The 14,250-nt window shown below is 43.5% G+C and overlaps 1 protein-coding gene across 1 annotated transcript; it reads left to right on the top strand.

The window, feature by feature from the left end:
- Positions 1-1,246: 1,246 nt before the first annotated feature.
- On the top strand, positions 1,247-13,191 carry LOC119215842 (transmembrane protein 164). The gene is made up of 6 exons (XM_037468308.2): positions 1,247-2,451; positions 8,157-8,206; positions 9,851-9,917; positions 10,759-10,837; positions 11,383-11,483; positions 12,103-13,191. Exons 1-6 carry the CDS (start codon positions 2,014-2,016, stop codon positions 12,307-12,309), a joined length of 942 nt encoding a protein of 313 aa, XP_037324205.1. The 5' UTR covers positions 1,247-2,013; the 3' UTR covers positions 12,310-13,191.
- Positions 13,192-14,250: the final 1,059 nt, after the last annotated feature.

Raw genomic sequence — 14,250 nt, 5'->3', positions numbered from 1 at the left:
AATGTTTTCCTCCTTGTGCATCCTCTTTAAGCATTTATCAGTAAATCCTGTCCGTTTGGAAATTATCTTTTCATATAAAACTTATTTTATTCATTTAATAATATTCAAGAGCAGGAACTTCAGGATTTTAGTCCAAATTTCAAAACACACACACACACACACACAAATGGAAGTCTGTCAGCGTGGGTTTATTGAAAAAAAAAGAAAGAGCATCAGCCAACCAAAGCAGGCACTGTGGGATACATTAGATGTCTCTCAAAGATTATTCACGTCTCCTCTTTTCTCCGTACATACTCCACGCCCTCCGTTCATTCCTCTTTGTCTCCCCTGGCTGGTTTGTGAAAGATATTCGCCATATTGAAGCAAATCCCAAACCAATTAGTGTGGAAAGTACGTCCCCACCCCCCACTACGATGGTAACACAATGCCAAATGAGCATGGAGGAAACCAGCTGGCAAATTAGTTCTCTGTGAACTTTCCTTTGGCAAGTATATTTTTAAATTCACTTGAATCAGACATAGTGGTTACTTAACGAAGTAGATTCAAAGAGATGTGTGGATCCCATTCTAAACCAAATCATTCAACTTTCCTGTTAATGTGGCCCTTGATCATGTTTGATCCTAATGTAATAACAGTGGACTTTAATTTCTTGCCACAAATTGATGGCAATAGTTTCTTCCACAAACAGTTATGGTTGACAGTGTCTTTATTGCCTACTGCATATTAGGGACAACTTTCCATGAAGTGACCGTAAGTTTAAATGAAAAGGGTTTTTTGCTCTTAGATAATGATATATTATAGAGGTCAGTATCAATGTCTGACCTCCATGAAACCTTAAAACATTGTCCAACAGGAGCTTTATCTGGTAGGGAATCGCAAAATACACCAATGTTGCCTATGATTCAAATATTTGTATTAAAAAAATTGGTCTAAGATACCACACTTAAGGTTTAACTGTGCCCCCACTATGTAGAGGAAACATCTGCTCATAAATGCCGCTCTGAACGAAGCGTAACTGGCTATACGCAGGTAGGAACAATAGGTTTTTAATTTATACCATAGATTTGAATTGCTGTTGTTTCCCCCCCTGGAGAAGCAAGCCCATTAACAACATTATGATTATACAATTTCTTATTTGCCAAACGTGGTTTGCATCAAAGTTGTACCCAGTTGACATACTATGCTGATGCAATGGAGGTTAAGAATAGAAACATTAGCACCTTTCCATTCACCAGCAATTTACTTATCAAGAATATGAGAAGTTTCCGGATATTTCTTGAACACACCACACCAGACATCGCGTGTGTTCAGAGTCCTCCGTGCTGTTTACTTGAGCCTATTTTGCCCTCAGATTTGGCTCTCAGGCAGAGTACACAGTGTGTTGAAAAAAAGGCGTATTATCAAAAAGGTGCTTTTTAACAATAGCTATACACGGTATACATGTATCATCATCATCATTTACCATATAATTATGGCAAATCTGTTTTTTTATCGATGAATTATGCAGCTGCTTCCGTCAAAGCATCAATGTTAACGTCGGCCCGTACTTGCAGCAGTGTGCATTCAGCGATTAATTGGCGATGCCACTAGCGAGCGTGCTGCGCCTGGCAAGCTACACTCAGGGCGACACGAGCCCTCTCCTCCAGTTGAGGTGGTATTGGTAGCTAAGCTAGCGCCTGTCCCGGTATCCACGCTGTTGCTAGCACGCGCTAACTTACCCTCCCGCAAGCCGCCGTGCCGCTCGTGACACTCGGAGCACGTAGACCGTCTCCTTCGCCGGTACCAATTTGATTGTCGACGTTAGCCAGTAACCGTGCGAGAGGGGGGGTTCAACTAGCTGCAGCTACGGGTATTGTCGACTATCGCCCTGCCTCCAGCTGCTAGCCGAAGTTCCTCATCTGCCCCTCGATACGGTACTTTGTCAAATTAGCTAGCTTAAAACGCGCCGAGGGGGTGGATACATGTCCGCCTCTCAACCACCACACGAACCACGACAGGGACATCTTGCAGTTCATGTTTCGTCAAGAGGTCGGTGTGACGTCTTTTATTCCCTCTTGTTCGCATCTTTTCCAACACGAGAAGAGGAATATGTCGAGATATAACATTTACAGCCTGTTGGACTGGATCTACGGCGGGGTAGACCCGAAGTTTGAGGGCAACGGGGGCCCGGAGTGCGCCGCCTTCATCGCGCCCCAGCAGCGCGTGAGCGAGAGTCTGGTCATCGTCCTCATCTCCGTGGTGGAGATCTGCGTCGCGCTCCAGAAGATCAACCTCTCCAAAGAGTTCAAAGTGGTGGGGAGAGACTGCGCGAGGGCGAAGGAGGACAGCCTGGGCAAGAACCTGTTGCTGGTGGCCCTCTGCATGACTTTTGGAGTGGAGGTCGGGTTCAAATTCGCGACCAAGACGGTGATCTACCTGCTGAACCCCTGCCATGTCATGACGATGGTTCAGGTAAGGATGAGTTGTGTTTACCTGGACTCAGTATACGTGTGTCCGTGTGTCCAGCGAGCTGCATATTATCTTCCAAGCGGTTTATGATGTAACTCGTATTGCAATCTGTGATCTGACTCCTGCACACAGCTGCTTGTTGGACCGACCTCACCCATCGAGAATGTGGTAAAGCACTGGGTGGTGTTTGGCAGGTACTAACTGCAAAACACCACCCAGTGCGTTACCATATTCTATAGAAGTACTAACTTAGTACTTCTATTAACCGTTGCACATCATTGACTGGTGTGTGAGTTAGTGATAATCTCAATGAAGTGGAGATGGGGTAACGGGCAAAACATTTTAGTTAAACATTTACATTTTTTGTGCACAGAAAACTGCACAGGAAACAAGTGTGATTATGTCCCACCATCTTTTATGGCACATGCATGCGACCCTCTGGTCATGGCAGCTGTGCTTTAAAGTGCAGTTAGTGTCACACACTTGCATGATGGAGAACAAATAAGTAATGTTGATTGTTTTATATTACAGAGGACATTAATGTATAACTTGCTGTAATGAAGAATTGGCAGACCTCTGCAAAATCGGGTTGAGACCCAAGTGAAAATTCCTCACATCACTGAAAGGGGGTGGAAGTTGCTTTTTTTTTTTTTTTTACTAGTCTCATTTTTGTGTAGAGTTAATTTGTGAGCGAGTCGGGCCGGTGTGGGCTGCTGATTTACTTTATGTTTCCAGGAAAACCGGTGGAACAGGAAATGTGTGGTGCATTTTCTCTTTAATGAAGGTGATGGGCTTGTTGGTCAGCCGTTAGCAGTCTTCCTGCAGATGGTTTCTCATTGAGAGGGCTGGACAGAGATTTCACATTTGTGATTTGAGATCTTGAGAATAGTTTGTTCCCCGGATGCTACTTTGTCTGACTGTACACGTGTACCACTGTTGACTCATTTTATAATTGGATTCCACCCACCCAAACATTAGTTTTGTATTAACGGCATATGGGTGTGGTACATACTTTAGTTCCCTACTGCTACATTTTACAAGTCCCCTTTGAGCTTGTTGATCCAGCAGAAGTGTCTATTTTACAGGCTGAAAACTACAGGTTCTTGTAAAGTTCTAATGTTGCTCAGGGACATGTGCTGAGTTGAGTGTCCCTGTTTCCGAAGTCGCCTCAGACCTTGTGTAATCAAGTAATCAACTACTCTACCAGACTTTTGGGAATACAACCACTTCGCCCTGCAGAGGCCTTTACATCGAATGCGAAAGGAATCTCACATTGTTTTCATTTACACTGCGGCCAAAATAATGCTTTGTCTCACTTAGAGTGGCTGTATGAGCTGCTATTTGTATAAATATAGCCAACAAAAGAGAGGTGAGCAAGCATCCCTCAGCAAAATATTGGTTTGAAGAATTTGGCTCCTGTCGCCCGAGTTGACGCCTCACATCTGACAACACTTTTGTCTGTTCTATTTTTCCGCCACGTGAAACGAGAGCCGTCACGTTGCCTTACCAAGAGATGTCTGGATAGTTACTCACTAAACGGCTCCATAAACAACCAGATCAGAGTAACAGACACAGGACTCTGTGGGCTTAGCATTGCTTTTTTTATGGGTGGGTCTTTTGGTGGAAGGGAATGAATTGTACAAGAGCTAACACTGGATGCTAATACCCCTGTTTTTAAGTCTTATACAACCAAAAGCTACTGTAACATGAAAGTGGCGTGGCCTGTTCATGTAAGGAGTCCAATTTTAGATGCTACAAAGGGCAAGCAAATATAACCATAGTCCTGATTAATTTGGCTATCTTGAATGTTTGTAACTCCCATCACTGTGAACATGATGTCCAACACAGTGGATGTTCAGCTCAGACAGTGTTTGATGGGAGTTTTGATGTGCTGCTAGTTAGCACACTGCAGCAAGAACATGAAGACGCTGGGCTTTTTCTTTGCCCTGTAGGTTGGAGGTTTGCCACTAAATTGAAGTACCGTGCAGCTGAAAAAAACAGTGTGGGACATCATAACAGATACGCGGTTACAGTATCAGCGTTATCTTTTAAATATAGCCACATTTATCAGCTGTACACATAACACCTGGCAGGACACATTGTTGACTCAGTCATTCGGATCACGCCGAACGCTCTTTACCGTAAAACTTAATGACTAGACTTGTAAAGAGGAAGCAGGATTTATCAGTAATGAATTCTGTCAATCTGTAAGTAGGCCATTGTTCTTTTTTTGTCTTTTTTTCGATTACACAGTTGCAGCTGCGCTTCTTTTGGGCTGATTAAACGACACCGCAGGAGAGGTTTTGTTTTATCATTTTAAATGGTTTTATACTTGAACTAAACGTCTGTGTTATAAAAAGACTGCCTTTTCACTTCCTCACCCAAAAGAGATTTCTTGGTTTGTAAATCGCCAATGTCTGCCTTTGTGCCTCAGCCTGCTGAACCTCCAGATACATTTATATTACAGTTGTAAAAAGGAATTAAGAGAATCGACCATCAGGGACACCGCAGTTGAAGCCGGTTTGCTCATAAACGTGATGATCAATGCACAACCTGGACCGAAATGTTTGTTGGAAGTGCAGAAGCTTTCCGCGAAAATACTGACAAATTTCTATAATCATTGACATGCAGACTCCTTGAATTGTTAACTTTTCGCTGTCACACACACACACACGCACACTTTGCTGTTGAGCTTCAGACACAAAGAAACAACCCTCACCAGCCCCCCCCCCCCCTCCCTCCAATGAAATCAGCCTGTTGCCATAACGGCTTTCTGGAGTGTTGACACAACACAAGCACAGCGACGTGTCTGAAAGAGCAATTCCTGATTTGGTTTGAAACAAGCTTTTTCTTCTTCTTTTTTAAATCAGCCATTTGTACATTTTTCACCAGCAAGAGTTCTATAAACTTCAACACAGATGTTGGAAAGAAACTTTCTGTCAACACCAAGTGGCCTAATGACTAAATTTCACATTAAAAACCATTGAAAAAAATAAACGTTAATGGGATGAATTATACTTTAAAGAACAACTTCAGAGCAACTCATGGCATTTTTGTTGATGTCATTTCTTAGCTAACCGATGAGAGACCAAAGACCTAATTACCTACACGGTCACAAGTTTAAGATTCTTGTACATTATTATGACATTAAAGGAAGTCCTTGCCCTTTCCAAAGAACTAAGACACACACTTTGTACCAACACGTCTGACAAAGGCTTGATGAACTTCTCACGTATAAATGAGATAATGACTGTTGGGACGGCGTCGCAGACGGGGATTAACCCCACCTCCAGACTGAAGTGGCCTTTTAAATTACATTCAATCAAATTTGCTTTCCCAGGTGCGTTTTGGGGATAGGACCTTAATTGTGTATGGTCTCAAATAAATTGGACCATTTTAATGAAAGAATATCAGTTGGTCAGGGACCGCAGGACGTGGACAAACACGCCGGACCGGTCTTTATTGACAGTCATTTGCATCACGTCCGTTTTCTTGTGCACAGGAAAGCTGCGTTATGGATTCTTATGCAGCTTTTCCATCAACAAAATGTGTTTTGGGTGTTTGCTAAATTCCCTGTACCACCTTTCTATTAGAGAATGTTTGTATTACAAAGATGTGCTATTTTTTTACCATCTACCCTTTGTGGGCTGTGGCCTGGGTCCAATTTGAATTCGTTCTAAGTATTACTGAAAAGAAAAGTTGCAAATCAAATGTCTTAAATGTCTCTAACAAAATAGTTGCTTCACATGCTAGTTGCTTGATTTTTCTAACTAGAAAAGTGGATTTATGTGCTGGTTTTATTGGTTGATTACCTCAACCATTTTAAAATGAAAAAAGAAACGGTATATGTAATAAAAACTGACATACTACATAAGTTGTAGTATTCCCCTCATGGCTCTGGTATGGTCATCAAACCTCAAGTTCTGTTACACTCCCTCTGTCCTTCCTGCGGTCACCCCTCTGGTTACATGAGGCATTAGTTCCTCTTCTGTTCCCTTTTGTTTATTGTATTCTGCTTGTAACTGTCACACACACACAGAGACACAGATACACACACCGCTCTCACCCCCTACACTACTGACACCACTTCCCATGCCTTAGTTCAGCTTGTCACCTGACAAACTATATTTATTTATTTATTTATAAAATATCTTGTTCCTTTCTTCTGAAACGAATAGCATAACATTTAAGGAACATCTGTTACTCTTAATAATTTGTCACAGGAAAGAATGAAAGGATGATGTCAGACAGGAAAAGAATAATCTTATCAAAATCCTTTAAATGCCTTATCTCTTAATTATGTATCTTTTTATAAATTTCGAGTGGCAGATTGTACTTGAATGAATCTTGTTGTGCTCGGAGCTTCTCTTCGTTGCAGATGGCGACTGCAGAACCAACTTTGGCTCTTGGTGCAGGTTGACAGGAGTTGACAGGCGTGCTGCAGATCGGTCACTGACACATGTTGTCCCCATGTCGTCCCCTGGCCAGTGTGTAGTTGTACAACAGATCTCACCTAAATTGCTTTCTTGTAATTCTGTTTCCAGCCTTTGGCTTCCAGGCAGACCAACTCTTTCTGGAGTCAGATGGCGTTTTGAACCAATCCATGTGTGCAGTATCCTCCAGGCGCCCAATGGCACAGTCGCTGAGCATAGATGAGATCTAAAACCGGGATGACGACCCCCACTGTGACCTGTATTCTCACTCAATTAGAAAGCCAACATGTTGATGTGATTGCTTTTCAAAAGAGGAAAGGAATGAGTCGGAAACCTATTTTAAAATGTGAAATTAAATATGCTTTTATGTGGAGCTGTGAATATATTGTTGGTGTTCTGGTAAAGCGAACCTCCACTCATAAGTTAAAGGTTTGAATCCTTCTCATACAGTCCAGAGCCTGATCACAATACACCAGTTCTTTCCCAATGTCAGACACAATTGGGAACTGGAACTCTTGAGTGGACTGATTCAAAGCTGTGGACTTCAAGCATCATCAGTCTGGGATTAATACACGGCCATGGTCATGATTTTCTTGGACGGAAATTGATTTTATTTTCCTCCGGTTCCACGAGCAGTGAGTTGTAGACGGCTTCGATCGACTGCCCTGAAATCCGATAATAAAATACATTAAAGGGATTGTTTGCATCGTTGGGTGCGTGAGATACTCCTCCGCAGCCAGTTCATTAGACGATGTTCCCATTTTGAAACAATCCCGAATGAAAGTCTGACCAAAAAGAAAGTCTTTTTTTAATTTTCATGCAATGTTCATAACCTTTTCCCTGATTCAACTCTCCATCAGACGGCAGAGTGGAAGTAGTTTTCTATTCTTTCTTCAAAGCCACTGGACTCCTTTTGGCAAAAGCTCCAGCTGCGCCGCTGGGAGCTCGGGCGCCGTTGGTCTACCGCTGCCTGGAGCTGTCCGTTAGTGTGCGTTATTATGTGACCCACCAACACCTGCCGGTTATTTGAATACATTCAAATCCGCCACAACCGTTAGCCCAACTTTCCTGGGCCCCGCATTGTGGCTTTTACCCACTCAAACAGGAAGCAGCCTGTTCAAGGCTCCTGCTCTCGTTATATTAATAAAAACGTGTTAAAGCAATTTGTTTTTCTTTCCTTACAGCACTGAGCGCCAGAAGCTCTTGAAGCAGTGAGTTAAATGTGATAATGTTGTTTCTTAACTCTCTCTCTCTCTCTCTCTCCCCCCCCAACAGATCTTCCTGTTGGCCTGCCCGCCGTGCAAAACCGCAATGGTTGTATTTAGGTGAGTACATTCTCCCCGGGCTCACGCCCGGCTTTGGTGCTAAATTTGGTTATCCAACTAGGTATTTTGACTATGTGGATTTGTTCAGTCCTCATTATAAAAGGGACGTTCCCCCCCCCCCACCATGACAGTTGTCATGACACCATGACAGTGGTGTGTGGAGTGTGAAATAAATATTGGGTAGAAGGATGCAAATTACACCTTGAGTCAGACGTTTATTCCGATTATTTGTGGTGTTTTATTGTAATGGACTTGTTGGACATTCATATCGTCTTTTCTCCTTCACAACGTCCAGGCACTACATTTTTCACAGGCCACAACTGTTTGTTTAATTGCCGGTGGGACCACAAAGTTGGATCTTGTATAACTAGATGCCAGCTGGGTCACTTGGTGTGTTGCATTGGCCCTGATAATCAAAGCCAGATAGTGAGGAGCTGTAGCCGGCTTGTACCTAGGGTTTGGTTACCTGTTTCAAATTTCCTTACAGAATGACGGAAGGCAACAAAGCAAATGGATCACCGCTGAGGGCGCCCGACTCGTACAAAACACCGCAATATGAATTTCTTGTCAAGCTCTTCCCTCTTAGTTTGTTGTGATACTGTATCGGCTTACTAGAGGTTTCACAGATATGTCCCATGAGAAATGCTTTTGTGGTTTATATCCTTGTTCAGGACAGACTTGTAATTCTGCACCTGGATATGAAACATGTAAAGTGGATAATTGTTGCATTACCACTACAATTAGAAAAAGGTAACCGCTATGGTCACCTCAGCGACAGCAAGTGTGGTTTACTTCAAGGGCAGAGTGTGTACATGTCAAACTCTGTCCCAAAAGTTAGGGTGCATGTCTGTGTAGGAGTCAACTCAATATTTAAGACAGCAGGGTATGACATCTACACACATTTTTTAAAGCCATCAGTGTGATTATGTAGTTCTCAAGGTAAGCTCCTATGTTCCGCATCCCAACATCATAGAGACGGACTTGAATGATCACACGTACCAAAGCGTCTTTATAGATTCGTCATTTTGAAATAAAAACTCTTCCTCACCGTTCTCGGGTCGCTCACAATCAATAACCGCTGTGGATTTTAATTCTAATGAAGCGGTCCGAAAGGCCTCCCGGACTGACAGCCGGGCTCACTTGAACTGACATTTCGACAGCACCGCTGTTGTCACGGTGACCCTGGCTGTCGCAGCAGTTCCCCCGGCTCATCTCAAGAGCAGTGACACGCGTGGACGGAGGCGGCCCGTCAGCGCCGCGCGTAGCGTCTCTTGGAATAACTGTTGATTAAACAGAAATGTGCATGGGGTTAACCAGCAGGGCGGCAGCATGCGGGGGCACAGGGTGCTGAACGGAACTCCAGGCTAGATAGTCTTAATGTCTGCTTGTTCTGATTGAGTAGCTAGACTGGCTGATTTTAGCGGTTTGTGGGCAGAAGCTCCGCGTGATTTCTCATTGGATCGCAGGGTCCCAACGACACACGGTGCACGCGCACAGAGAGGCTCTCACATCAGCTCTAGTTCAAACTAACATGTCCACAATGCACTGATGTGTGCAATACGTAAAATGATTGTTAAGATGTTTCTCAGGCAGATTTGATGGAGGTGAGGCTTATAACGTGTGTTCTCCCCTGTGTGTTTTCAGGCTGCAGGTGCACATGCTGAACGGTGCGTTACTGGCTTTAATGTTCCCAGTAGTCAACACTAGACTGGTGAGTCCTCTGCTCTAATATTCTGTCTCTGGAGCTTGGATTTGTGTTTATTTCATAGTTCATAGTTTATTTCATTTCCCCTTTTTGTTATGACGGCCCAACAGGATAGTTTGATCCTGATGCTGGATATGTTCAGCATCACTACTACTCTGATTCCTCTCAAAAGACGTGACGTTTATGACTGTTTAACAAAATGTAGTTCCTCTACCAGAGGCCGACTCGCAAAAACAAACGCCAGCTCTATCAATGTCGGGCATAATGTGGCAGAAGAAGCCTTAATTGATGCTGGAACTGTGCTTCTGTTTTATGAAATCTGAGTAGGTTGAAATCCAGAAATACGACCTGGTTGAAAGACTCTCAGCTGCAGACCATGCAGTAGATAACACAAGGACTTCAAATTCCACGCGTTTGCTTGAATCAAATCAAGTCTTGATGGTTTGACCTTTGTCGAATTCTAACGTGATCTCAGGAAACTTCAGATGGTCCTATTACAAAAGCACGCTTAGCTTTCACTGCAGATCTATCAGTGAGAAATGATCCCAAGTCATTTTAAATACATGTATGAAAAATACTAAGAACTTTACAGAGAACTAGATGATTTCATTGATTTTAAAACGGTAGACTTGACTTCGTTGAAATATCTGAATGTATTTGATATATCATAGCATGAATAATATCGCTCGTTATCTCAGCTCTGTCTTTTTTATTTAACAGGTAGAAGTCACTTGAGTAGTCTAGTAGTTTATTCACATTGCTCATGTTCTAAACATTGTTTCCAGAGGCTGAGGTGCTGTTTATTGGTGCTCTGAGCCCACTAATCTAAAGTGTGTTCTCTCCTCAGCTTCCGTTTGAGAAGGAGATCTACTACATCCAGCACTCCATGTTGTACCTGGTGCCTCTTTACCTGTTCAGGAAAGGAGGTAGGTGTTTCTTTTATCCTCTAACCCTAATCCTCTTTGTCGATGACCTTTTAGAGTAGCGGTAGATTACCGCTTTGTGTTTGTCCGTTCAACCACATGCAACAGCACCGCTCACCCAGAAACCGCCCTCAAGGTGCCCTCGGTTTGGCTCGATGGCAAATGCTTCGAGGCAGAAGTGGTGCTGTGCAGCTGCCAGGTGGATGTCCGTGAGAGTCAAACTACAAGCAAGCAAAGGCAGGCCGGAAGGATTTTTCTGCTAAAAAGAAAGTTCAGAAGTTTTTGCACCGTAATCCAACCTATGCAGTCAGACTCTTCTTCATAGTCACACATGCTTATCTAACCCTGGTGGTTGTTTTAGCAAATGCCAGCAGGGAGGAAACAGGAAAGACCAGAATGAGTACACATCCTGTTACAAGCTGCCCTGGGGCTGCAGGTTGTTTCACCGCTTTACTCTACTAAGTCTAAGTCCGAGGGGTCGGGGGAGGGGGGGGCGTCTTTGGGCACGAGCAGATAGGCCTTGAACATCTGTTTTTTTCTCTCTACAGGTGTGTACAAGCCGGAGCCTCTGGGGGACATGTGGTGGGCACTGCTCTCCACCGGCATCCTGTTTCTCTACCACTTCCTCTTCCTGCAGGTTCTGGGCTTGGTAAGGCGGAGCCCCCTGCTGGGCGTTTTGTGACTCACACACACACATCAAATAGCTCAAAGCGTTGTCTTGCTACCTTGATTTTCTTACTGTCGCATATATTTAAAACTCATTTCTGCGGCTGGTTACGTCACACAATTATTTCACTTTGAGCACAATAACACATAGAAGTATAACTTAAGTTTAAAAGTGAGTTTCTAAGTGTAACTGAGGTGTGATTGCGGGATCCTGCGGGATCTCGGCTGCAATAAATGCAGGGTTGTCCGTATTTGCTGCAGTGCTACTGCCTTTTTGTGGGAGGATTTTCATGCTCACAGATCAAACTGTGACAAAAGCCCCGGAAAATCGATAAAGGTCCAAATACATTTGAGATCAGCAGTCAAGGCAACCTATGCAGTGGGATAATGAGCTGCGGATGCTTCGCAGGCCACAGGCTCATCCTTCAGTGACTAACGATTATTGCAGCAGATGATCAATGACCGTGCCATTCGCCTCATTATCCAACCCAGTTATGCTTATTATTCCAATTTCTGTCAGCGTCACATTGAGGCTGTGTGTGTGTGTGTGTGTGCGTGTGTGTGTGTGCGTGTGTGTGTGTGTGTGTCCTCTCCCCCTGCAGGCGACCGAGGTCAACCTGAACAACATGCTGTGCCCCGCCGTGTCCGACCCCTTCTACGGGCCCTGGTACCGGGTGTGGGCGACGGGCCACCAGACCCTGCTGACCCTGGTTCACGGGAAGGCCCTCACGCTGCTCTCGCACCACACGGGCTCCGCGTGCCGCGGCCTGAAGGACGCGCTCCGATTGCGCGGCAAGAAGGTCGACTAAATGTCCGCGAGGACGCACACAGAACTAGCCTTTCATTCAAAATGCCTGCTTTTTGAGATTTTTTATTTTATTTTTCAAATAGTCTAATGTATCTTTTAAGACTTACTATCTGTTTTAATGAAAGAAGTGAGGGGCCAGTGAATAAATGCACCGTTGTTTGAGCGCATGTTCAAACATGAGCGTTTTAAGCCTGGAATTTCACATTGTTCAGTTAGGCCGATTCAGCCTCTTTTTTTAGATTTCTTTTTTTATACAATTTTAAGAATTTTGGGGAGACTTCTCAAGCTGCCTTTTTTGTAAATGTGAAATTTCAAGGACAGGAAATAGGAGTCACTCAAATGTCAATACTGATCTCCAGGTGTTACATTTAGTTCTGTACGTCCTGTTAGTGGGTTACGCTGCCATTCCTGTCTCAAGTGCATTTTGAAAAAGTTATTGCCTGTTCAATGTTGGAGGATTGTGACTGAAAAGTTATTTATGGCGTTTTCTTCATTTTCTTCACACATGTACAGGTTATGAAAACAATGTGGACTCCTGTGCGTTTCTGTCTCCAGGCTTTTCAGATCATTCCAGTTGTGATAATCAGGGAACATGAGGATGTAGTATGGGTTGAGATAAAGGACTTAAGTAAACAAAATACATTGGATGATCTGTGTGGGGTCACTTGTTGATGACCCATTCGGCCCATATTAACCAGCATTGGCAATATTAAAGTCATGGTATATATCATTTCAAGTGTATGGGGTGTGTGTGTGTTACTGTAGCATATACTGTATTTCACTGTAAACAAAGAAGGGATAAAACAAACTTTTGTATTTCTATTGGTCCCCATATATGTGCTGTATTGACAATAAAAGTGGTTTCAGTTAACCAAAGTTCTTCCAGTGGATGTATTTCCCTCTTATCACACCCTCTAAAGGTTCCCTGCTGAAGGAGGACGTTCCAGGTAAGCGAGGAGGATCAAGAGCTAAACTGAAGACGGAGGTGTAAGACGAACTCGATTCACACGGTCCCATGAATATCAGGTAACCGGCACCAATCTATTTTCAGACTTGGTGCTGAGTACTCAGTGGGGGACCTTTGCCTTCTCACAGCCACATATTCACCTTTTGTGCTGCAATGGAAACAAAAGTACAACAGCAACGCACCAAGAGCAGATGCAAGTATAAAAAATATACAAGAGAAAGGACTTCAAATTCCATCCTAATATGCTAGTTTTAGAGAGATTATCCGGCTACAAAACAATGTTGCTGGTTTTTACTAGAAACCTCCAACAGTTGTCTCTGTATTGAAAGAATAAATCAAAATGAACATGGTATGTAGGCAATTTCTACATTTTTTAAACATTGCATTGCATTGTGCTCACAGTGCAGGCTGGTGTACATACCTACTGACCGGTAATCCCATTTTAATTTACCTAATTAGCACTAAAGTGCAGATGGAAACGGGATTTGACCACATCCATCACAGGTGTGATGTCACTTTTACGGTCCTTTCCCACTGTGGCAGTGTGTCCACTGGAGCTCCATCTAAAGGCAGGGCTGTCAATCAAATCACTAGCTTTCCATCAGAATACAGGGTTGACTTTCGTTCGGAAAAAGTAAAATTATGTACTCTATAAAATTCATTTTAGGGAGCCTTTAGTCACAAGCTGTAGCCAAGAGCTCCCTTGTTGGGTTTATACCACAGGTTTGAAAAAAAATGTTGCCCAGCTTGTTTGAGGCAAGACAATCGCCGTTTGGCCCACAGCAGCAAGAGTGTGACAGCCGGAGTCATGGAGCTTAATTGTAGAAAAGGAATTTGAACAACAATGTACAACAAAGCACGCAAGCAATCCGTGGCAGCAAGACTTTAATGGACGTAAAGAGTCCGTTTAAACACGTTCTTACTGGAACCATTTTCTAGAAAGAAAACTGAAAACTGGTTCATTACCCATCCACC

The sequence above is a fragment of the Pungitius pungitius genome, chromosome 16, assembly GCF_949316345.1.
Source record: "Pungitius pungitius chromosome 16, fPunPun2.1, whole genome shotgun sequence".
Classification (NCBI taxonomy): Eukaryota; Metazoa; Chordata; class Actinopteri; order Perciformes; family Gasterosteidae; genus Pungitius; species Pungitius pungitius.
Note: the sequence above shows the minus strand (reverse complement) of the source record. Positions and strands in the feature narration are given on the sequence as shown.

Bases quoted from the DNA above. Each gene is read 5' to 3' on its own strand.
- LOC119215842 (XM_037468308.2), top strand. From the start codon at position 2,014: ATGTTTCGTCAAGAGGTCGGTGTGACGTCTTTTATTCCCTCTTGTTCG. The intron at 2,452-8,156 runs GTAAGGATGAGT...CCCCCCCAACAG, and splicing joins ATGTCATGACGATGGTTCAG to ATCTTCCTGTTGGCCTGCCC. The intron at 11,484-12,102 runs GTAAGGCGGAGC...CTCCCCCTGCAG, and splicing joins TCCTGCAGGTTCTGGGCTTG to GCGACCGAGGTCAACCTGAA.